The sequence below is a fragment of the Mesoplodon densirostris genome, chromosome 16, assembly GCF_025265405.1.
Source record: "Mesoplodon densirostris isolate mMesDen1 chromosome 16, mMesDen1 primary haplotype, whole genome shotgun sequence".
Lineage (NCBI taxonomy): Eukaryota > Metazoa > Chordata > Mammalia > Artiodactyla > Ziphiidae > Mesoplodon > Mesoplodon densirostris.
The window spans coordinates 75,343,911-75,370,515 of NC_082676.1; the positions used below are offsets into that span (position 1 = coordinate 75,343,911).

Consider the following 26,605-nt stretch of genomic DNA (forward strand, 5'->3'; position numbering starts at 1 on the left):
CCTGTTTTAAATTATAATTTATTCCAGGAACCTTTTATTTAAAAAATACAATAGATTGAGACTTCCGAATCAGATACTTTGGAAATACCTGCTTTTAGATTATTGTCATCTGTCACTCCTTTTACTTCATTAGGGTAACCATTGACTCATAATTGCTTATAAAATTATAGATTATAATTTTATATATATATATATACCTACAGCGAGAGAAAGAGATTTGGTATTCCTTTTAGAATATTCTCATTTCCCCAAAGAACTCACTGAACAAATACATGTTTTTGAGGACAGAGTTCACATTCTGCCTTTTCTCTGTGACTCTAGAAGCTTGGTATCAGGTCACAGCCGTGGACTGGGTGCCTGGCATGCCACGATCACGGGTGACATTTACAAGACACAGTTACTATGTTTAATTTTGTTTCTATCAATAGGACTAAGACTGACCACCACCTTGTGCTTGAGCTCAAACCTCAAACAAACAAACAAAAAAAACCCTCCCCTTTTTAAAGACAATGAGCACAAATACCCAAAGAAAAAATGGGTTAAGAATGTGAACAGGAAATTTGCAGAAAAGAAAAAGTGGAACAACCCTGACATATGTAAAACAAGGCTCAACCAGGCAGGTGAATCAGGGATGCCAATTAAGACCAATCCAAGGTCCCACACTGCATACATCAGATTTGCAAAAAATTTCTGAAAGGCTGATAATAGCAAGTTGTTTTTGAAAATGTAGGAAAGTACAAGCTCTCCTACACTGCCAAAAGGAACACAGAGTGTCCTTACTGCTTTGGTGAGCAAGCAGCTGCCTCTAGTACTGCTGAAGATGCATGGATCCTAAGAATACATCATGATAATAACCCTAGAGAAACTTCTGTCTGTGGCTTGAGTCAACAAAAAATAGGTTTGTGCAAATAAACATTTTTGAAGGAAAAAACCACATATGTTCATCAACAGAAGAATGAATTAGTTATACATTCTTATAGTGGAATAATATAGTAGTTAAAATTAATGACCTATATCTACATGAGAAGCAAGGACACGTTTTAAAGACATAATGTTGATTGCAAATAGCCATTGGCCAAAAGATGCGTACAGTATGATATGATTTATGTAATACTTTAAATAAACATATAGGAGTCCATACCAGGGACTGGCAAACTTTTTTCTGTAAAGGGCCAGCTAGTAAATACTTTGCCCCTTGGGAGTCTCTGTTGCAACTACTCTACTGGGCCACTATAGCATGAAAGCAGCCATAGACAATACATAAATGAATGAGCATGGCCGTGTTCCAGTAAAACTTTATTTAGAAAAACAGGTGACAGGCTGGATTTAGCCCTCAGGGGTTTGTTGAACCCTGATAAAGACCATTGTCCACAGAATCCATATGAAAATAGATAAGGTATTGATATCTGCTTTTCAAAATAGAGCTTGCTCCTGGGAAAGTGAGAAGAATGGAATCAGGGAGAAGCACACCATAGAATAAGTCTGCACTGCAGTGTCTTAATAATATAATTTTTATAAAGCACGGAAACAAATATCACAAACTGGTAACATTTGTTAAATTTGGATATGTGTTAGTTACACTGTTCTATGCATTTTCAGGTGTAACAGAGATACGTAATGCTAGAAAAAGGAAAGATTCAGAAATACATTAAAATACTAAAGATAGCATGCATCAGAACAATGGGAAACAGAAATATCTGCAAGAATGATATTTCTTCCAGAAGGTTCTGTCTTAGTCTGTATACCACTTGTGTTCATAAGTTGAGCCAAAACGTTAAGAGGTGTGAATTGTTGATGGGAGAAATTTCTCTCTGTTCTCAGAATTATGAACAGTTGTTGAATAGCTTCATGACTAGTATTTGGATCTAGGGCGGCTAGATCTAAAAGTTATTGAATCTCTCTCTTCACATTAGTTCAGTCACGTTCAAGTTGAATCTGTGAGTTCCTCTATCAGAGTTCTAAGACTTTAGAGCTGCATTTTGTGATGGACCTCACCCCTCTCTCCATCTTATCATTTTTCCTCTACCATCATCATCATAGCATAGTGGTAAGGTGTATACTTTATGAACTTCACACTTTATTTCATCACTGTAACATAATGGTAAAGTGTTCAGACTCCAGAGGCAAACTTCCTGGGTTCAAACCTCGGATGTGCCTCTAACCAGCTGTGGGACCTTATGCTAGTCATCAGTCATCATTGCATGCCTCTGTGCCTCAGTTATCTCATTTGTCAAAATAGGGTGGTAATAACAGAGTACATCTCATAGGGTTGTTGTGAGTATTAAAAAGTTAATTACTGGGCTTCCCTGGTGGCACAGTGGTTGAGGGTCCGCCTGCCGATACAGGGGACACGGGTTTGTGCCCCGGTCCGGGAGGATCCCACATGCCGTGGAGCAGCTGGGCCCGTGAGCCATGGCCACTGAGCCTGCGCAACTGGAGCCTGTGCTCTACAATGGGAGAGGCCACAGCAGTGACAGGTCCACGTACCACAAAAATAATAATAAATAACTAAATAAAATAAAATAAAATAAAATAAAATAAGATAATTACTTACAAAATGCTTAGAACAGTACGTAGCTCATAGTAAGTGCTAAGTCAGTGTTTTAAACACAGCATAGTTAAGTGGATTTATTTATCATTTTTATCTTTTTGAACTGTATGTAGCAGCCATCTTAAAATGTTCTAGGACAAAATGACAGAAAGCACAGTATCTAAGAGTACAGGTTTTGGAGCCCAAGAAATCAGTGATCTAACCCCAAACTGTGATCTTATTAACTCTGAGGATATAAATAAATTTTATAAGTGCTTTGAAACTTTGAATCCTCATCTGTAAAATGAGGCTAATAACAGTACCTGCCTCCTAGAGAATTACTGTAAGAATTAATTAAGTTGTTGGATGCAAAGAATTTAGCTCAGTACCTAGTAAAAACTCAAACAATACCTATGAGTGTAACTGAAACTTGTAAAATAATTGTTAGTAGCATTAAGCAAACACATAAATCCTGTGGCAAGAATGACAGAAATTAAATAACTTTAGAAATAAAAGTACATTAACTTTGTGACATGTTAGGAAAACTTAATGGTGGCAAGACTGGGATCTCAGTAACGACGCCGGGGTGAGGGAATTGCAGAAATCATCTTGTGGTGGAAGATACGAACACGTGCATGTAAACTCCAGGTGAAATCCCACAGAAGTTGATCTTTAGATCCATTTCCTCTAGTTCAGGTCTCTGTAATCCCCATCACAAGAAGAGATCGATCCTACGGCAGAAAATGTCACTTAAGAAGCTTCAGGGTTTAACTAGCAGGGGCTGACCCAAGCTTAGTAGCAATCATCAGAACTTTGCCTCAGAAAGTAGAAAAACAAATACTCCAGATTAAATAAGAAGCTGTCCTTCCAATGCCATACTAACTAGGGCCCAGCGCTGGATTTATGAGAGCCCTGCCAGGTTGGGAGCTGTCTACCCTGCAGCAAAGCATATGTCATAATCTCATGATGAGCGGAGGCTGAGTCTGCTTTAAGCTGTTCTGGCCACATCTCTTAGCCATGTTGTTCTTAATACAGCTGTAAGGGCTTTTTGGTTATTCTAAAACAAATGACCAAAATATTTCTTTATTTGCTTGGGAAGCAAGTAGACAAAGATTAGAATAATGCTTAAAGTTCTGACCCTGGCCCAGCAGTACACTTAAACATGCATAAAATATATAAAAGTTTCTTGGAAAAAATGCAGATTTTGAGTCAGAGATCTGGTGTGGAGCTGACAGTTCTACATTTCTATCAAGCTTTCCGTCAGTGCTGTAAGTCCTCTTGCTACTCATAGCCTCATCTGACATAGCCCTCACTTGGGATACAGATTCTTTGCCACCCCCTCCCCAGCATCTGCATCAGCATCTGCATTTTAACAAGACCTCCAGTGATTTGTATGCACATGAAAGTTTGAGAAGCCCTGCTCTAGAACGTATGTAAACCAATTTCTCCAACACTTTGGTTGCACATCCCCTATTTACACAATGTAGCTACTTCTGGTACCCAAAAGTCCTGAAACTTGTTATCCGTCTGACTCTAACAGTGGTCTACCCATATCCCCTCCAATTCATTCACCATTTTCATATAAAACACCTCGATGGGGATGGGCTTTCACTTCCAACAGCCAGCACCCAAGTCTCTTTGTTGTATGCACCCTCTGGATGCTGGAACCCCCTTTGCCTACTATCGAGGAAAGCAGGAAGTGCCTGGGGATTTCCATCCCCTCCAGCAAGCCCTGACCCAAGACTAACAGGCACAGGGATCACCATACTCCAGCTCCTTTTCTGCTCATCAGAAAACTCAAGTTTCAGGAGTGGTCTACACAGGGAAAGATTAAGCCAAAATTACCATCTGCGGAGTTTGCTTGGTATCTCAACTTTCTGCCTTCTTCTCTTCCCAATCCTTCTCATTCCCTTATAATGTGCCAGGGAACACTTTGTAATAAACCCATTTCTCATAAATCCTTGTCTCAGGGTCTGCTTCTGGGGAACTCAAAGTAAGACACATGGTGTTTTAGCTCAGTGTAATATAGACTGAGACCAGTACCCCACCAAGGATTGAGTTATTTCTCAAGTTGCTTTGGTTACTGCTTTAGACTCTGAATTTTGATTCAGCCTGGGTCAGATTTTCTGCATATCTCACAAGGCTGCAGGAAGTCCATGGATTCTAGGAATTCCACACTTGGAAATTTAGATGCTCACATTCTGAGAATGTGGTAAAATAAATTATGCCTTACTTTCTGAAACAGCTGTGGCTGTGCAGTGAAGGTGGTGATGATGCAGTCCTTCAGCTGGCTTTATAAAGGACCCATAGAAAGAGAGAAGGATCTAGAAGACCTGCCCTGACTAATGCTGCAGCCATGGCTCCCAGCTATGTGTGGCTGTTGAGCACTTGAAAGGCTGCCAGTGCAAATTAAGACGGGCTCTCAGTGCAAAATGCACAGCTCATTTCAAAGACTAAAGCACATAAAAAGAATTATATAATAGCTCAATAATTTTTATGTTGATTACATGGCTAATAATATGTTTGAAATATTGGGTTAAATAAAATATATTATTAAATGTGTTTCACCTGTTTATTTCTACATTTTTTAAAGTGGCTACTGGAAATTTAAAATTATATGTGTAGTTCACATTATATTTCTGCTGGACTAGATGTAATAGAGGTCTTATCTTTCAGCCTTAAAGGTCAGACCCAATTAAATCTCCCCAGCTCTTCATAATGCCTTCTCTGTACCTATTTCTGCTGTGGAAGTGGCCCCCAGTAAACATACAAAATGGTACATTGCCCCCAATTATAAATACTTTTACCAAAGCATAAGGTTGCCATGGAGCCAGAAAAGTCTAAAGTTCGACCCCTAGTCTGGAAAATATTATACCAGAAACATACTTTGAAAATCAGTGCCAGTCGTTATTACTCTTAGTTTAAAATAATCTAATTTGAGGAAATTTTATTTTAAAGCTGTTAAAAAGTTATTCCAAAGCTTTTCTGGGTGTCCATCAAGTTTGTTTCACTGATAGCTCTTCTGTGCTGTCTTCCCCAAGCCCTCCACCAACAGTCCATAGAATCCAAAGCCTCACTACGTCTCACCTGGACTGTGACAGCTTCCTAATTGAGTTCCCCCGTCTGGTTTTTCAGCCGCAAATCCACCCTGCATTTGGCTGCCAAATAACCTCCTTAACCTACCATCTAGCCCCGGCTCTCCTTACCTTCACCCTAAAAGAGAGGCCTTCAGTGATATTATATTTTTTTGCCAAATTCTCTCCAGAAGGTCTTCCCTGGTGCAGTGGTTGAGAGTCCACCTGCCGATGCAGGGGACATTGGTTCATGTCCCGGTCTGGGAAGATCCCACCTGCCACGGAGCAGCTGGGCCCGTGAGCCATGGCCACTGAGTCTGCGCGTCCAGAGCCTGTGCTCCGCAAAGAGAGAGGCCACAACAGTGAGAGGCCCGCATACCAAAAAAAAAAAAATTCTCTACAGAAAACTGAACAGACATTAAATGCTCTCCATACTCTCATCCCAGCTCTACTTCTTTTTGTTGCAACTTCCCCTCTTTCTTCCAATTCCTTTTAGGCTACTCCACATTCCCACTAAGTCCTCCCACTAAGTCCTGCTGCTAAAACATACCCAAAAGAATAATGTAAATCTTCTTATAGCACATAGAGTGTTGTCATCTGGGATTTTTCTGTAAAGTCCAAGTATTTCAGGTGATAATGTAAGCTGCTTGATCACACTTATTTGTGCAAAATTGACTTGCATTTAATGTGAATGTTTTCCTGCTTAATTTCATATAACCTCAGAATTTAAAAGACTTCAAGGGAAATTAAAGGTCTTTCATTTGTGTGACAGTTTTTACTGTGCTGATTTTTAAAATAAACTCAATATTTTAAAGTAAAACAAACACCTAAACAAACAAAAAACACTGCTTAGAGTGCCCTCTTACCTCTCCCATGACTCTATATGCCAAATTCTACCTCAAATGTTACAGTATTACATGGCAGCATATTATCAGGGCCTTAAATCAGGAGGCAAAACACAAAAGACCAACAAAGCTATAGTAGAAATAATAAAACTAGGTGGGAAAGCTGTTGAACTAAAAAAACATGATTTAATTGAGGAGGGAGCCAAGTCAACTACAACATCAGATGATCACATTACTTAGCTCTTATGTCACCTTCTCTTACTTTTTATCAGCCTGGAATGTTAATTGTGTGCTCAAAATCATCACCCAGAATGGAACTTCAACTGTTTTTTGTAGATTTGTTCTTTCCCATTTTCTTGGAAGCTAAGAGAGATCAGTGGTGAATGGTGTGAGGTAGGGATTGAGATTAGGTCAGCAGTAAGGAATGGACTCAGCTCGGGTGTGGGGGGCAGTACTGGATATTGTATGACATTGTGACTGTACCTAGTTTAGAGAATTTCTAGAACTGTAATTAACATTTAAAGAGTTCCTGGTATAGCTGCTTTGACTTGAGTAGTAAAATAGGAAGATCTTATTTGCACGTGTGTTGAAAAGATAATTGACTATATTTTAAACTCTTTATCTGTTTATAATGCAAGGAAAGGAATAAAATATACTTGATTATTAAAGGCAACATACCAGGTCTCTATCTGTAGGGATTTTAAAAAGCAGATAAAATTTGTTTATGGGTAAAGAATATTTCCTTAGGAAAGGAGTAATCACTCAGGGATTTGAATTTAATTATGTCATTTTTACAGGATAAAAACGGGAAAAAAAAAAACCCTTAGGCATACAAATTGAGCTAATTTGTCTTCCTAGTAGCCTAGCTAAAAACATGTGTCTAATGACTGTACAGTAGTTAAGCTAATGCAAGTGTGATTTACATTTTTCAGGAATGGACAAATGAAGTTTTCAGTCTGGCAACAAACCTGCTAGCCCAAAACATGTCCAGGGATGCATTTCTGGAAAAAGCGTAAGTAGCTCTAATTTTATTGCTAAGGGTGCTGCTTCATTTGAATCAGTTTCCTTTCTCCTTTGTGAGTCTTTTGTTTATACTGCACTGGCTTCTCACATTGATAAACATAAATTTCCCTCTGGGACTTGTTAGAGAACTGATACGTCCACCATTTCAAACTGGAAGACTTCCAATAAAGATCGCTCTTTCCTCTGAGCCACACATCAGGGTTACGCTGAGCTCGCCTGAATGTCAATGCCTTTGACACACAGTAAGCAGATACTTCTAAATCCTGGCAGCTGTGCTCAGAACCAAAATTATTCATCTCAGGGAGTCTTCAGCCCTACATCTGCCTGTGTTGTATCAATTATTAATCTGAGGAAGAGAATGAACAACATATGGGACTCAATTCTCTCGAGTCTAAGATCTCTGATAGATGCTACTTAAATCAATAGGCTGATGTCCTGATTCCTGTCCTTATAGACAATCACAACAACTGTTAGTAAGAGAAGAGAAAGGAGATGTAGAGGAAAGAGCAAAATGAAAAGGAAAAGGAAAGAAAGCAAATCAGGATTACCCAGTCGCTCTCAAATTACAGTCTTTCTGAAATTTATTTGACAAAGGAAAATAATGATTTCTGCCAGATGAGCAGCTAGGAAAGATGGTGTGTTCAGTTTGGAAACAGTGGGTATCCAGGATTTTGGGAAGCCTTGAAATGAAAACCACAAGTGGAAACATTACTAGGTGGTCCTCTATTTTATTTAATAACTTTCTTCTTCTGTAAGACATACCCATCATTCCAGACCAAAGACTCCAGACCACATTTCTTTCATACTCTTCTATGAAATCCTTTTAATGTTAGTCAGTACTCACAGGTCTTCACTTAAATGCTCTTTCATGTCATCATCTCACCTCCTTACTTTGTCACCTTCAAGACCTTCCTATGTGCCTCCCCCTTCCCTCTTCCTCTATTCCTCATTTTTTAAAAGTTGTCTTTGATCTTACCATTCTTCATCTAACAGACATTTCTGGAACATCTCTTGTGCCATACAATGTTGGTGGAAGGTGACACAGAGAGAGATAAGATGTTTTACCTGAAACATAGCATGTTATAGCTCGTAAAACATCTAGCTGGCTAATAATATCTATTGCAAATGTCCATTTCAAATAGGCATCTCCCTATGAATAGCTGCTATGGACATTCTAGAGCATGCCTTTTGATGAACACACTGTAAGCATTTCTGTTGCATCTACACCTTGGTATGGGATTGTTGTGTCATAGCATGAGTTGCTGGTGGTCCCAGTTTACACACCCATCAGCAGAGTTTGTAAGCTCTCCTGCCTCTTCTCTCTATCCACATGTCCAGAAGCAGTGGAAGAGAAAAATGTAGTTGTATATTCACACAATAGAATACCATACAGCAACAAGAGTGAAAGATCTACAATGAACAGCAAAAATATGGATGGATCTCAAAAACATAATACTGAGGGAAAGAAGCCAGACACAAAAGATCGTGATTCCATTACGTAAAGGGCAAAAATAATCTGAGTTGTTTAAAGTCAGGATAATGGTTCCCATTTTGGGGATAGGCCCTGGAAGGGGGCATGACAGGGGCTTCTGGGATGCTACTAAGGTGATAATATTCTTTTTCTTGATCTGGGTGCTGATTGCAGAAACTTGGATGATTGGTGAAAATTCAGCGAACTGTACATATGCAGGAGCCCTTTTCTATGCATTTTATTCTTCAATAAAAAGCTTTTTAAAAAACTAAACACTTGTTTTCTGCTTCTCCAACAGCTATACTAAACTTAAGCTGCAAGTAACTCCAGAAGGACGCATTCCTCTCAAAAAGTAAGCTTCATGAGCATTTCCCATTATTCTTTTTTTTTTCTTTTTTTCCTCAAAGATGTGAATATGTGTGCCATGGCTCTGTTTTGGTCCAAGTAGGAGCATGGAAATGTGTGGTAACCCTGTTCTCCCACACACTCCATATGCACATCAGTGCAGCTGGTTTTCTCATAGAGATTTCCTGGGCCTCCCCACTTCCTGTGGCATCATTCTCAAGAAACACCAAAGCAGGAAGGGGGTGGAGGGGATGGGGGACCCTTGCTGTTAAACCTAAAAGACCATCTGAGACTCAGATCTATTCTAGGAATAGAAATTGGGCAACCACAATGCCTCTTTCTTCCAAGATGACACTAGCCTTGAAGCAGGAGTTGCAAACTCAAATGTCAACAGAAGCCAGGCAGGGAACATGCATGATGAAGCAGGCCAGGAATAGGAAGGAAAACTGAAGAGTGAAACCCCATCTCAAGGAGACAAGGACAACTCAACTCCACCATATTCCCTGTGGGACTGGTGGGCTCTGGATGCTAGATTTTCTAATGTTTCAGTAGAACCCATATATCCAAATTGTTATATTAAATTGTTCAGTACTTAAGTTATATTTTTTAAAACCAAATTACTGACCAACAAAAGCACATCTCTAGACCATGTTCAGTCAAAAGTCTTTAACCTTTGGCTTACTAACTACAAATGGGCTTCTGCTCATAAAAATGTTACATTATTAATAATAATACTATTAATTAATTGTTTATTATTAATAATATTAGCAACATACACCTTTAGAGCAGTGAGTAGCAGCAAGGAGACAGAGTTGTCAAGGATGTTGATTTTAGTGCTTAATAAAATACCAGGGGCTATTTAGTGCAATGTTTTTTAACTGGGTCATCACCACTGTCTCAAAATATTGATTTTATTTTAGGCACATTGATTTTAAAAAGCACACACATAGATCTTCCAGAACACATATGCTGATGCTAGAACAATCAGTATCTTTTAATTCTCTAAAGATGAATTATAAGGAGGTTTGATTGAATGGAATATTTCAGCTGGTGTCATCTACAAGTGTGATCCAAATGCCTTTTAAGCATCTCTCACGTGGTGTGCTTTCACTTCACAGCATATACCGCTTGTTCTCAGCAGACCGGAAGCGAGTTGAAACTGCTTTAGAGGCTTGTAGTCTTCCATCTTCAAGGGTGAGCATGTTGCCTTCCTAAAACTAGCACTGCTAAATAGCCCTGAATAATCATACTAAAATATATCTTAAAAAATAAATAAATAAAAATAAATAAAATATATCTTGCCCCAGTATTATCCAAACATTTTTAAAACTAAGAAGTCCATAGGACTTATTTGTTAATATGTACAATGTACGGGGTCACTGTATTAGTTTCTTTCACTCCCATAACTCCAACATTTTCAATTAGAAAGACCCTTTGCAAGTTGAAAATAAATAAATAAATAACCAATTAATACAAAAAAAGTACCGGTCAAAAATATTAATGTTACTAGGAATTTAAGTTTCTTATTAATTATAAATCCTTTCTTGATGTCTGTTGAGATATTAGCTAATGATTATAGATTATGATTAGTAATATTTTAAAATATTAATTTCATCTTATCCCCCTTTTTAAATGTCTAGGTCTAATATTTTTAAGTTAATAAGCAATTAGAATGGTAGTACAGTTTATAAATAAATATATTTATGTACATTGCAGGGTGGTTCTCAAAAGGCTTTTGCAAGAGAAGTACAGGATCAAAGCAGTTTGAAAATTGCCTACTTTGCTCCTATGGTAGTCAAGTAGATGAGAGGATAAGCTTGTAAGATGCTTTTTTTTTCTCCCAATACATTTGAGGCACTTAATATACATTGACCACTTAAATAAAGTAATTTGCCTTCATTTCAATGCATTTCTACATACCTGGCTCTAATTATCGTTGTTCCTGGGATAGCTGGGTCTGTTGCATAAAACCTTTTTCTTGTGCTATATGCAGAACACTCCTTTCTATTATGAATTATTTTTATCCCAGTATCTAAGCAACAAGTAAGCAAGAATAACACTTATAACCAAAGAAGAAACTTTGAGTCTCTTGAAACATGCTGGCAGCGTTGAAGTTGCACTGAATGAAGTTGAGAAGCCATTCTTAAATGTATGGTTAAGTTATGAAAAGTATTGAGAGCTGTTTCATCAGTTACATCAGCCAATTCTTGTGAATATTTTTCAGAAAAATGAAATTTATTAACGACTTTGGTCAGTAACAGAAAAGAAAAAAAAAAAAAGTCACTCTCCACTATTAGTTTCTTGCTATCTGTGGAAAAAGCTGCTGATGCTGCAAACACTGAGCAGAGCTGTGGAAAGGCCCCCAAATATTTAACCTTCAATTTAATAAAGCAAAAGAAGATGATCAAACCTGTTTATTATTGATCTTTCGTTTGATGCTTTAGAGCAGGAAAGATATAACGGTTAAGGTCTTGTCCTTGACTCAACAAATATTTTTTTTATTTGACCTATATTTTTTCTTTTTTTAATTGAAATACAGTTGACTCACAATGTGTTAATTTCTGTTGTACAGCAAAGTGATTCAGTTATATATATATGTATATATATATATGTGTGTGTGTGTGTGTGTGTGTGTGTGTGTATATACATTTTTTCATATTTTTTCATTATGATTTATCACAGGATATTGAATATAGTTCCCTGTGCTTTAGAGTAGGACCTTGTTGCTTATTTATCCTATATATAATACTGTAGTTTGCATCTGCTAATTCCAAACTCCCAGTCCATCCCTCCCCCACCACCTTTCCCCTTTGGTAACCATAAGTTTGTTTTCTATGTCTCTGAGTCTGTTTCTGTTTCATACATAAGTTCATTTGTGTCATATTTTAGATTCCACATATAAGTGGTATCATATGGTATTTATTTTTCTATTTCTGACTTACTTCACTTAGTATGATAATCTTAAGTCCATCCATGTTGCTGCAAATGGCATTGTTTTGTTCTTTTTTATGGCTGAGTAGTATTCCATTATGTATATATGTACCACATCTTCTTTATCCATTCAGACTCAACAGATATCGCTTGAGCTCTTACTATGTGCCCTCCATCACTGAGAATATGGTAGTGAGCAAAATGAAGTTCCAGTCCCAGAATTCAAGGACCATATACTCTCTGGAGGTGCTAGTCAAACACTTTGACTGACGTGTGTAAATTGGGGGGAATGCCGTGAACAAAAGGAATGGAGCACTGCCACTGAAAATAAGGGAAGTTCATTCCAGAAAAAGAAAACAATGTGTGCAAAACCCTGAGGCTGGAAAAAAATTTACTGGTTTGAGTAACTGAAAAAAGACCACTGCATTTAAGCATGAAAAGAAACTGTGAGACACAAATTTAGAAAGACATGCAAAGAATTTTTTTTCCTCTGCAGTTGCTCCTGAATTAACCTTTACTGGATAACATCTTGTGGAAAAAAAAAAAAAGATCAAAAATGTTAACTTATTACTATAAAACTAGCTAAGGGAAAGAAGGAATAGAAAAATGAAGCTGAATAGAAAATCAAATCCATCAATCAGTCCTCTGTAAATTGCAATTTTCTAAACAATTGGATTCTGACAATTCAGTCGATAAATACAAATTGAGTTTTTACAATCCACTATGTCTATTATAGGTTCACACTTTCAAGCCAATGTCAACTGGAGACATTTTTAAAGGAAAATGAGTTTCAAATAACAGGAGTTATGTTTAAATTGGAAAAAAAATTGTCTTTAGTAAATTAAATGTTATGACAATTTTCTGAGAACAAATTGGAGATTTTTTAAAAAAATATAATCAACCTCCATCATAAAGTTTTGAAAGCTCATTATTCACAGTAAAGTATATTTTAGTTGGAGGACTCGTAGAATTACAATGCTGTAAAAAGATCTAAAAACCAAAGTCAGTTTCAGAGCTAGGAAATAAATGTTTCCCTGAACTGACTATATTTTAAATCCTTGTTGTAAGTTCATATCTACAGAACAGTGACCCTAGGAAATATCCACTAATTAGCAAAGATACACTGACAAGAGGTGTTTTAAACACTCCACAGAAGAAAAGGTTATGTAAATGGTAGACAGTAGTACATATCTGGGAGCCTTATATAGCCAGTGGTTGTTCAAACTAGATTTAATTGTGTTCTGTAAATAGATACATTACCAGAAATACTGTGGATATCCTGTTGAGATTTTTTAAACATTATCTTTGTGCACATTGTTAGGGATAATTAATTCACTTGAACTTGTATCCTGACCAACATGATCCATTGAAATAACACATTCCTTAAAGGGTACTCCTTTAGAGATTTCAAATGCTTGCTAAAGTTACCTTAATTGTTAAAAAAGTAGTACTGTATCTAAAAAGAGAGACAAAGCAATTACTGTCTTCTTTAATAATCCAAACGTATTTTCCAGTGAGAGCTTTGAAGACTTTTCCATATTCAGAAAACTACTACTTTACTCACAAACTTTCTGAGAACAGAAAATAGTGTGTTTGCACCAAATTCCCTTTGATTTAAGGCTTTATTAACTTGAAAAAAAAGCTCACTGACATTTGGAATCATATTATAGTCTTGGCATAACACTGATCTTTTAATGAAGAAGATAAGAATAAATCCATACTTTTTTATAAAATAAAGTTTACTATAGTTATCAACATACATGTAATACTAAAGAAAACAGCAATTATTTTGGATTTAAAGAATTCCATAAATTTTACTAAAAAATACTATGAATAAAATTTACAAAAGAACTTCTCCCAGGATAACTGTAATAGGTTGCCTTTCTCCTATGCCTTATACCCAGAATGTAAATTAGAAATTATAGTTATTCATTCAGCTGTGATTCTTACAATCACTAATATCACAATTCCATTTTAGAACCACATTATGTATTCAGTTCATTATCAGTAGTTTACTTGTAATTATTTCATGTACTCTCTGGCTGTCTCAACTTCTGATTTATAACTTTAGAACAAAAATACTGAGAATAGATTGAAATCCTGAATTTACCGGAAAATAATTCATTGATTTGTGAAGATAAAATCTGTATGTGGACTCTTTATCCATTAAAGTCCACTGAATTAAATTAATATGTTTTTGAATAACATTTCTGAATGTTAAATACCTGTTCATTATAGAATTGTTTTTTAAATCTACAAATGTATAAAGAAGAAAATACAAACAGTATCCAAAAACTGATATGCAATTTAGTTTTCTGGATTGCAGTGTGAGTTGAGGAATCAAGCGACCTTACTTCAAAACATAGCAACCGCCCCACCTCCCCCAATTTGATGCCTTAGACAAGCTTTGTAACCTCCCATCTGTTCAGTGTATGTACCTGTAAAAGGGGTCCCTAACCATGCCAATCTCATAGAGTTGACATGGGATTAACTGAAAACATTCAAGTAAAGCTCATAGAACTATATGCTTGACATACAGTAAGTGCTCAATAAATATTAATTCCTATTATCCTGAGTATTTTTTCATATGCACATATATGTGAGTTTTTTCTCTTTTTTTATTTTCAATTTGGCATGTGGATATGTCATAACCTGGTCTTTGGAATCTGGAAATATAAATGCCACCAGTACTATCATCAAGTTTTTTGTTTAATCTTTTCTCTTTTGAGATTCTTTGTATACAAGCATGGAACTGAAACAACTACATTTTTAAAGTAAGGAAATTCTTTGTAGTTTCTGGAATAAATGGGCCTGATTCTGACTGTATTGATCTTCTTAGTTCTCCCTCAAAAAGTTTGGATAACAATGGCAACAAATAATCACTGATAATCTGTTTTGTATTGGAGCCATGATGTGGTGAACCAAGTCCTGGACTACGAGACAGAAGACCTAAGGTCTGGTCCCATGCCTGGGTTCAACCAACAGACATTGATTAGGTGCATATTATATGCCGGGCATCATTCTTGGGACACAAAGGAATTAAATAAGAGATAGTCACTTTGCTCAAAAACACACAGTCTAGTAGATCATCAGAAATATAAAAAATAAAGGAAAAATCGTGTGATGGATGCTCTAAGGAAAGTATATAAAGGTGGATTGTGGACACAAAAAAAGAATGTGTCATCTCTACCTGGTTTGGTAAGGAAGGGTTCACAGAAGAGTATTTGTACTTTGGGTACAATCTTAAGAGTATCGGACTTTAAGTTTCCTCCTGCTTAAACAGGACAATGAATCTATTCTATCCACTTCACCAAATCATGAGGTCCAGGAAAAGAAAATAGGTGAATGACCTTTGTGAATTTCAGCCTTATTAAAAATATACAGAATTGGTAATTGCCTGTAGCTTTTCCCTAAGTATCTCCCCCATACTCTTTCACTTGAGTTTTCAGTGGTGCTCATTTTAACTTATTTCTCCAAAATATATTTTCTCCCACTGACCCTAAAGGGTATCCTCATCAGTCAAGTTGGGCAAGAGAAAAAAGAAGCTGTATTGAAATGTTTGTCCATTTTCTATGTGCTAACATCCAGCTGGTAATAAAAATAATACTGTATTTATTCAGCTTATTTCATCAATGTGTCCTCTCTAATAGGAAGTTCTAATTCATAGCTGGTAAGTAAACATGGTTAGAGTTTTAGTAAAGCATATTGCTCTATGAAATTATGTTTATGGAATATTATGCAAATGGATTTAGTTGAATCTGATGTTCTGTGGGAAGCATACTTGTTGTCAACTTCCACTTTTGTCATAAATTACACTCATTCATTTAGTAAATATTTATTGTGGACCTGCTATATGTTACAGATTGAGCAGTTAACAAGCAACACACAAGTCCTAGCTTGTGTTGATCTGAAGGTTAGCAAGTAATACAGAGAACTGTACAGCTGGGAGCACAAAACAGTTAAATAAGTACTGAAATATGAGATAAGTGTGGTGTGATGGTAGCACAGAATGGAAGAGAAAACCTGGTCTCAGAGGAAGAGATTTTAAGCTAAGACAAAAGGGAGAAAAAAAAGAAGTCAGTAAGAAAAGGAAAACAATGATTGATATCCTTAGACAAAATCTGTTTATTTGTATGCTGAGGGGAGGAGGAGGTAGAGTGAGCTCTAAATAGTAACTAAACAGTAAGGAGACTGGGAGAACAAATTTGGGGTTCATCAAATCCAATAAAGTCTGATGCTTGAGTTGGCTGACAGAGCCACTGAGTATTTCCTTGAGATTTGTTTTTAAATCTCTCTTCCCTGTATCTCTCAGCCAAAGAGTAGGAGAGAGAGGCTCATTTCTGGCTATTTTAAAAACTACCTAAAAGAGACATGGGAGTCTAACTCCAAGAGAGGGTGGCACTAAAAAAGTGTGCATTGTCCAGCCAAAAGGTTTTCTTTCATTTTGTATCAATAAATTAAATGTAATTTTGGAAGCCTGTTTATAGGTTATACTTGTCCCCATCTTTTGAGTGGCAAAACACCATGAAACAATTTATGGGAATTTCCCATTGTTCTAGGAATTGGCCACTTGTGCTCATGATTTCAAAGTTGGTGTCCAGGTAACTGAACTTAATGGTGTAATGCATCTTGCTGGATATAAATGATACATGTGTTGTTTGGTTGTCTCAAAATGCTGTTTTGAAAAATTGATTTTTTTTTCTGCCCTATAAATTGATTTAGTAAAGAAAATATTATTTTATTCGTTCATTTCTCAAATATGGGACTCCTGCTGTTTGCCAAGTGGTGAGCTAAGTTTTCTTATCTGTTAGCAAGCAGTGTAGTCTCAGACCATAATTCAGACAATAATTTGTAGATATTTCTGTAAAGGTACATTTCCAAAAATAAGAATACGGTAAAAGGAAGGGTGTTTTCTTTGGTTTAAGGACTTGAAAATAAAAATAATCATATAAACACATACCTGAAAAAGGAAAAACGGCATGAAGAATGTCCTTCCTGTTAACAAAGGCTTGAATACATGCTTCCGGTTTCCATGGCAGCCCGACTAAACAGAAAAATAAGTCATAGAAGTCACTTTTTATATCAATGACTTGCTTTCCAAACAATAGCACCAAGAGGAATCAGTGAGAAATAATGACTTATGTCCTACTTATGAAAAGTGTTTTGCAACTTATCAGATTACTTATACCAGAAAGAACGTTGTTTGAAAAAAAGACACAAAATTGGGATTTTATCTTTTCATTTTGAAAATGTCTTTCTCCAGGTTCTTTACATTAAAAAAAAACATTCATTCAAAAGTCTGCTAAACAGCACATAAACAATGTGAATGTGCTTCATGCCACTGATTTGTACACTTAAAAATGGTGAAATGCTATATTTATCTTCTGTATACTTTATCACAATTAAAAATGAGATTAAAGTCACCAAAAACAGCAACCTAAAAAAAAAAAATCTGCTGAACAGACCCTGTTTTCACTAGGTCTAACCTTATTTATTGAATGTACTTCAGAAATTGCCTTAACATCCCTTTAGAAGGAGAAAATTCTTAAGCTTAAAATATAATGAAAAAACAGAAAATAAGGCTTTTGATACCTCAAAGCCAGTGTCCAAGTGAACTACACCACTTGCCTCATAGATGTTTTCTGAATGTTCACCCTGGCCTCCTATTTATCTTATGGAAAAACCCCGAACGAACTTTTTGGCCAAGCCAATAAAAGAAAGAAAAGAGAAAGGAAGGAGGGAGGGAAGAGAGAGAGAGAGAGAAAGAGAGAGAGAGAGAGAGAGAGAGAAAACTGGGAGGATGAAAGATAACAAAGAAAAAGACCACTTACTGACCCTCTTGTTTTATTCCCCAGAATGAATTGATACCTCAAGAAGATTTCACTCCAGAAGTGTACAGAGTTTTCCTGAACAACCTTTGTCCTCGACCTGAAATTGATAACATCTTTTCCGAATTGTAAGGGAACACATTTTAACTCGTTTTGTTCCACCTTGGTGATGGTACTCAGGGTGCTAGCTAGGGCAGGATTTTGAGCAGTAGAGGGAGATGGCAGAACCTGTTTGTACACGATAAATAATAGCAGTGATTCTGTGTAATGTGATGGTGGCAATCATGCATTCCTACCCCTGAGGTTCAACCACTTTTTTTTAAATTAATTAATTTATTTGTTTTTATTTTTGCCTGTGTTGGGTCTTCGTTGCTGTGTGTGGGCTTTCTCTAGTTGCAGCGAGCAGGGGCTACTCTTCATTGAGGTGCACGGGCTTCTCATTGTGGTGGCTTCTCTTGTTGCAGAGCACAGGCTCTAGGCGCACGGGCTTCAGTAGCTGTGGCACGCAGGTTCAGTAGTTGTGGCTTGTGGGCTCTAGAGCACAGGCTCAGTACTTGTAGCACATGGGCTTAGTTGTTCCACGGTATGTGGGATCGAACCCTTGTCCCCTGCATTGGCAGGTGGATTCTTAACCACTGCACTACCAGGGAAGCCCTCCACCACCACTTTTAATGAGTGAAGTTGGCTATGATTTGTTGCAGGGTGTCTCTGTTTTAGAATCCTCAGGGGGCTCTGTGTGGTTTGAAGATTATGGCTAGAACAGAGAAGCATCTAGGCTTACTTTGTGGAGATAGACTGTTATAGAAAGAATGCTGACCTGGGAACCCGTCATATTATCTCTTTGCATCACATTAATGAAAGGAGAAGTTTGGATTACTAAGAACCTTCCCATCTGAAAATTATTTGCTTTTATGTTAGAAATCATATAGGCATTACTTTTTAAAAAATGAATGAAAAAAAAGAAAAACACATCAAAACACCAAGGCAAATATGGGGAAGTAGAAGTTTCTTGATATACTGAAATCTATGTGATGACAGACCAATCCAAAACTGACAGACTAAATAAAGATTTCTTCATATGAAAAACAAGCAAACAGTGCTGCTGAGAATAATATCATATGTACTCACTTTGTCATGTTCATTGCCATCGATTATTGATTGAACATCTGCAATATCTGTACTATTGAACTTGTCTTTGGGTTGTCAACAGGATTGAAATGGGAAGTTTGAATCACACTGTATTGCAGAGTTATAGATTCTTGCTGAAGCATAATTTTAATGAAAAGAAAAATGTGCCCAAACATATTGGGTGTTTTTAATAATGAGAAATAAATACATCTTTAGAAGATTAAGTGGGATATGAGAATTTGATGACTAAACCAGAAGTTTAGCATCATAATCAAAAAACAACCCACGCTCTGTGTTCCACTTAGAGTGGTGCATCTTCACACACAAGATACAGTATTTCCCTATTGTGGTTTTCTTATGCATATGGTATAGTTCAAGGGCATTGGGATTTGGTGGCAGTGATTGAAAAAGGTTGTGATGGAACAACACAGTGTTTTTAGGGCAAGATAGGAATTCCAGTATAGGATGCTCTTGCCAGGTATGGCAGGAGTTTATTTACACATAGCTAATGCAAATATATGAATGAGACTTGGTGGAAAAATCTTCTAATTTCCTTGTTTTTAATTGTTTTTAGTGGTGCCAAAAGCAAACCATACCTTACGGTTGATCAGATGATGGATTTTATCAACCTTAAGCAGCGAGATCCCAGGCTAAATGAAATTCTTTACCCACCTTTAAAGCAAGAGCAAGTCCAAGTGTTGATTGAGAAGTATGAACCCAACAACAGTCTTGCCAGAAAAGGTCAGTCCACTTTTTCCCACACCAGAGCAAAGATTGAGTTCTAATTTTGAGTGGGCCACTCTTGGTAGTCATGGACATCAAGGATTATTCAGGAGGGTTTCCCACATTTATATGCTTGCTTTTCTTTCTGACTTAAATCACTGGTGGTTTAATCAGAAGATTTTTTTAGAGTTTGGTATGTGATGTTTTTGTTGTTGTTATGTATATATGTGTGTGTGTGTGTGTGTGTGTGTGTGTGTGTGTAACATTGTTTTTTAAATGTCTAATCATTTGTTTTGTTTTAAATTTTCCCAGTTACTGAATGCATCTTTTTTTCAGACAGGAAATTCATTATCTTAAATGTTGCCCTTTTGGGTCTGTTTCTAGCTCTGCGACATGACCCATAGATTTTTCTAAACCTCTAAAACTGAAGAGAATATTCAGTCCATTAGAAGCTTATCTTAGAGTAGTTTATAGTTTACACTACTGATGAATTTTTCCACTTGAAAAGATATTTTAAACTTTGGCCTTCTGTGTTAAAAAAATTAATGTTTTTAGGGAAAAAAAAACTGGTATCAGAAATACAGCACTAAGATGCCTGAAAGTTATTGAGAAATTTATATTTTTGATTCTGGAGAAATGACTTGCCAAAATAAGATCATGAAAATTCAGCTGCCAGGAGTTTTCAACTATATGTGGCATCATGGTCTCTAAACTGGATCATCCTTTACCACTAAGACCAAGTTTCATCTGGATTGAAATTCCTTCACTGAGAATATTAGTGTGTTATTACTGATGTTATTGTAAATTGACTAGATATTCCATAGGGAGGAAAGTAAAGTGCAATTAACCAATTATTAAGAAATAAATTGCATGTTAATATGCAAGTAATTTATAAGTAGCAAATAGCTCTGGCAAGCTTGTGGTCATTAATAAGATGGTTATATTAAAACTATCTTCTAAATGAAAATTGAGAGTATTTATTAAATATCAAAGTAAACTCTTATCACTAATTCTATCTTACATGTTATTAGTTGGGAATTTATAGATGAATTATTTTAGTTTTTAGTTTTGTCACTTTACATATTTTAGTTTTAGTCTTAGTTTCTTCACCAGGCACTTTGCCTTTGTTGTTGTCATCATTATTACTGTTGCCGAGGTCAAAGGAAACAACTGACCCAACAGTACCTGTTGGCGTTTCCAGGCCTGCCCCTCCAACCCCCTCAGATCTGACACCCTTTCCCTGATGTCACAGAGATGGGATTTCTCCTTTCATTAAACCAGAAGAACTCCTTGGAGATTTCTCATAGATAGCTTGACAGTTCCTTTTTGAAATCCAAACTTCGCCAAAAATAACTAACACAGTGTTTTAACAATTCTGACAAGACTTCTAAAAACGGTTAGCCCATGACACCAGGAAAACAAAAAGCTTTTGTGAAACCAATGAGGCACTTCAGAACCTAAACTTTGCCCTTTTCTCCTCCCTTCATACCACTTTGCTGGTGGTCCAGGCTTCGTCTAGTGCGTGATGTCCCCATACATCATACTCTGATGACTCGGACAAAGTAGAAGATACAAAGGAAAATACAATAGATTATTGTAAAACTCTATCATCCTGGAAGAACTGATTTTGATTCTAATGGAAATTAAGACTATATCTCTTAACAGTTGCATGAGTATTTAGTTCCATCTTATAGCTGTACTAAGTGTGAATTCCATAATCATGCAGACATGTAAAATTCAGGTATATTTAAAAAATAGCAACTTGATTTTTCTACAACTTAACATGATATTGATCACGAATTCTCTCTGTCAGCACTGATGTGATTTTTTTAAATCACAGTATTCATTTCTCAACCCTAAAACTCCAGTAGGAAGATGAACTTGAGATGTCTCACACCAAGTCATTTTGTTTGCTGCTTTGGCTCTGTTTATGTGAACAAAGAAGATTAGAGAAGATTGTTTTATTCTAGCAATTGTTGTTTCACAGTCAAAAGGATAACAATTTTGAAATCTTTATTTGTAGGAATAAGAAATTGTTGAGTTAGACCTCAATTCTTTAGTAATCAAAAGTTTGAAATATTTTTTCCAAGGATGAAAATCATTTTTTACTTGATTTTGCAGTTTATAATATCTTATGTTTGACTTTAAGATCTTTACAGGAACTCCTTTTTATATGCAACAAAGTACAATTTAAGAAAGTATTTATTATATGGCTTCAATGATGACTGATATGCAAGGAAATTAGCTCTCACTTATCATGTGACTTTCAAAATGTGCATTATCATTTTACGAAGAAGAAAACCAAAGCTTTGAGGTCAAATGACTTACCTAAGATCTCATACCAAGATGCTCTTCAGGAAAGCAGAGTTTTTAACTTTCAGTCAACTAGTTAATATGTTTTAATCAATAAACACATAAGAAAATAAGTAGGGAAGTTTAATATTACATTATCATTTTTTTTCTGTGGCACCTTACATTTTTACTAGTTCTTCAAATGTGTCCAAGCATTAATTAAATTGACCACAAACTCAGTTTTATTTATCAGAGAAAGACACTTCCATATTGCCTATATTTGATATAAAATCATAGGAATAAGATACATACAGAAAATCCACATATAATAGCATAAATATATATATATATATATATATATATATACTATCTGATACAAGAAACATTTTAAAGTAGGTGTTAAACAAATAAACAATACACAAAATTGACATATGCTGTTTAGTTTTTATAGCATTTAATATAATTTTGACATAAAAGGTAATCTTAAATTAATGAAAAATTTTCAATGTGGCTAAAAGCTTAATGGCTAAAGCTGAGCTTAAGTGAGCTGATTGATGGCACAACACCTGGAAGTGTGAAGTGAAAACCCAGAAGAGCTGACCAACAGTGATGCTCTGTTGGCCCCCTGTCATGAGGACATTACCCACATTCCACGCTGGAATTTCTGTTTCTGTAGATGTATGTATTGGTTATAAATAATCAGAAGGTTTCTGTGCAGTCTAAGGCCAAATGTTCACATGTTTGGGTTTCACAGAGTTGAAATCTTGCTGCAGAAGATACTATTCTCAAGGGAGTTAGGTTTATTTTTACAGTTTAAAATCACACACTGAAAAATGTTGAGGCCCCAAGTCAGCAAATGTTTCTTCCTTACCATGTTGTTTGCACTGTAGGCCTAACTGTGCTTAACGCAGGGCTACACAATGACTCCTGCCTCTTCCAAACAAAAGGGTCATGAATGTCAGTTTGAAGACTCATGTCTCTTAGAGTTATTTTGTTTATAATTTAAACTCTCTAGAAGAAAGGCATTGAGTAAAATTAGCATAAAAAATGAAATAGTTATTGGTGCCTTAGGTAACAGGCTGCAGACCTCTAGATTCAGCAACTTTGTCTATAAAAGAAGGTCAAATTATGATTAAACGGCCAAACTGAAAGAAAAGAGTTAAGTTTGTTCATATGTTTAGTCTTCTGTGAAGAGCAGGTGTTCATGAGTATTTGTTAAGCAATTGAATTAATATAACAGATCATAATATTAGCAGATGTTTCAAGCTACGTTTCTTTTTTATCAGCAGTTCTTCCTCTTAAATGTTTATACAGTGTAGTATAAAAAAGCTTCCCTGCTTTGTTGCAATTAAAATGAAACTAAAACTTTTAGTATTTGATCAGTACTCCATGAGCTAATAGTCTAATAGTTGAACCCAAAATTAATAATAGCAGGACAATTTGTTTTTAAGCAAAACAAATAGAAGTTCAGGTATAGCAAGCATGTTTGCTCCAAATAGACCTAAGCTAACAATGATTTGCATACTAGAAATAACCTTATTGCATTTTTAATATTGTTTTATTTAAAAATATTTATGTAAGTGAACTATACTGTGTCATTATTATCAACAACCAGAAGCACCCAGAGTGTGCTAGAGAGAGCACTGGACTTGGAAACTTGCAACCTGTAGTATTAGGTGGAAATACTTCAGTTGAAAAATGACAAACTTAACTCAGACTGAAGCACAGAAAGGAACTGACAGGTACATATAAGCGAAAAGTGAGGGTGTTAATGACTTCAGGCATGACTACATCCAGGGGCTCAAATGATGTCATCAAGACCTGTCATCTCCCATCATGTTCTCTGCACTGGCTGTAATTCTTGGGCAGACTCTCCTGAAGTGACAAGAAAGCCACCAGCAGCTCCAGGCCTACCAATCTCATAGTTGCAACGAAATACCAGAAACCAGAACATGGCTTAAGCCACTCAGGACCACTCCTGAACTAGGATCATTGCGGCCTGGAGGATGGAATGTATTAATTGGACAGAATTTGGTCACATGACTCTCCCTAGAGCCAATAAGGAGTCAGCTACCTGAACCATGTGGAATGACAGTGGGAGAGGGGTGGTTCCCTGAAATTCACCTAGAGTGTGTACCTGGAAAAAGGAGGACTAGTCACCAGGCAGATAAAAACAGCAGATCCCACTAAAACTGGTCACAAATCAACAACTCATCATCTCTGTTTACCTTACCTTAGGAAGCCATTTAATCTCTTTGACCAGTTCCACCCCCTAGTTTTCTGATCTTTGAAAATATTCTGAGAGAATTTCTGGGAGAATTAAGTAAGTTTCTTATGATAAGAAGATTGTATGTATTAATTGTTACCTATTAAACCCTTGTTGATCTGAACTAATGAAAAATGAGAATTGGCATTTGTGCCAAATTATTTATGAGTCTGGAAGTGAGATTCAGAGCACTAGGCAGAGGCATTTCTGGATGTTGCTGTCTCTTGGCTAACAGGCTTATTTTACTTATTGCAATTAATAAAAAAAATTAGACTTATTTGGTGATGAAACCTGAAAAAATATGGTGAGTCATATCTGTGCACAAATGTTCATTTCTGACTCATCAATATTTTATCTATATTTTTATTAAAATGGAATTATAATTATAGTTTAAAATGTAATGATTTACACTGGAATCTTACTATTTACTTTATCACTTAATTTTCCTAATAGAGTTTTTAAAATTTTTATTTTCCTAACACCATTTCCCTTTACTAGGTAGAAGTTGTAAAAAATAATGATTATTTTTATTAATATGTATTATGCATTCTTGAGACATCAAACATGCCATAATTAAGGAAAGAGACTGGCACTGTATTATGGTTAAGCCAGTTAACCTCAGGCAAGTGACTTCACTTGCTTGAACTTCAGCTTCTTCATCTGTAAAATGGGATGATACCAGTTCTAGCAAACATCAGTGCTTATCCTGTATCCCTCGGAATACATGGTTCCAACACAGTCAACAGCATCTTCTGCAAATCTCTGGGACTTTCTCTCAGCCCAGCCACAGACAGCCTACAAGTGCCCAGGAATTCATGGCCCCAGGAGTAATTTTCACTCAGGTGGTAGTACCTCTCTTCCTTGCCCCTTGTCTGGGACATTTCTGATACGTATTCTTCACATTCTCCCAGAGTTCCCATGTATGAATGAGCCCCAGTTTCCCACAACTGCAACCTGCTTGATTAGGTTCCCTTTATTTGCTGCCTTTTCTTCCCTTCTCTTTTCTCCACTCCCCTACTGTTAGTTCCTGGGTTATCTCCCAAATAACCTGCTTGCACTCAAATCCTTATCTCAAAGCCTACTTTTAGAAGAACCAAAAGTAAGACAAGCACTTCGCAATAAATGGCCTTAACAGAATCTAAAGTGAAAGATGGGTAAGGTCAGAGTAGCTTAGCATTGAGGAAAAAAAAAAAAAAAAACGGAAGGGCTGTGCCCATGGCTCATCCCTTCCAGCATGTCACATGTTGTCTTAGCTGTTACCATTCCTGAAGTCCTGGCTGGTAGCCTCAAAATCACGGGATCTCCTGTCTACAAGGGACTTAGCCATTTAGCCCCAACTCTCAGGTCATAGAAGAAGCAGCTAAGGGACAATGTTGAGAGTAGGACTATATTTTCTGTGTCCCAGTTCTTTGCACCACTCCAGACTCCCACATGGAGCCCTCCATTAGGCCTTGCTCAAAAAACGCAATGCCAACTCTTTAGAAGTTAGCAATTTGCATCCATAGCAGTGGTTTTCAGACTGTCCTTGACATAGCATCCTTTTATTTGTGTTTGTTTCTTCTCACAATGTCTCATAGGATTGGTCAATGTGTAGGAAGAACCTTTAGAAGCACTGTTTTGGTTGAATGAGCGGAGCCTGCATTGTAGCTGGTGATGGCTACCCTACTCCTGTTTATTCTCCTGCTCCAGCCCATTCTCTGCAGGCACTTTTGCCCAAACCCCAAGAGATTCGAGATGCTCAGTTTAAAAACCACACATCTGGAGGAGATATTCACTGGCCTAATGATCTTCTCACCATTAAGCTGGCATTCGTTTAAATATTTGTATATAGATGACCTGTGTAGCAATAAAAGAAAAAAAAGAACAGAAATGAGTGAACAGAGGCAACTCAAATGAGATAGATTTTCTTCCCAAAAGACAAAGACAGATGAAAGCTGTAGGATGTAGCCAGTTCTTTTCATATCTTAAGTTACTACACTAAGAAAGCTGCCAAAAAGCCACTCTAGTATTGTATTGATTACAATCCCATTTAAATCCCACCTATTGACTTGTTAGCCTCTGTGGAAGGTCATAGAAGAGTGACATTACCATCTGTGAGTATATTCCAAGCTCCTCTTAGCTCTGTGTTTTGTTTATTCATAGACTTCTC

The 26,605-nt window shown here is 36.5% G+C and overlaps 1 protein-coding gene across 4 annotated transcripts in view; it reads left to right on the plus strand.

Moving 5' to 3' along the window:
- PLCB1 (phospholipase C beta 1) overlaps positions 1-26,605 on the plus strand; it is a 687,466-nt gene that overhangs the window by 477,824 nt on the left and 183,037 nt on the right. For all 4 annotated transcript variants that reach the window (XM_060120282.1, XM_060120283.1, XM_060120284.1 and 1 more), the window contains 5 exons: positions 7,382-7,461; positions 9,242-9,295; positions 10,407-10,482; positions 18,075-18,175; positions 19,750-19,916. In XM_060120282.1, coding sequence (XP_059976265.1) covers positions 7,382-7,461; positions 9,242-9,295; positions 10,407-10,482; positions 18,075-18,175; positions 19,750-19,916 — 478 coding nt within the window. The remainder of the gene's footprint in view (positions 1-7,381; positions 7,462-9,241; positions 9,296-10,406; positions 10,483-18,074; positions 18,176-19,749; positions 19,917-26,605) is intronic.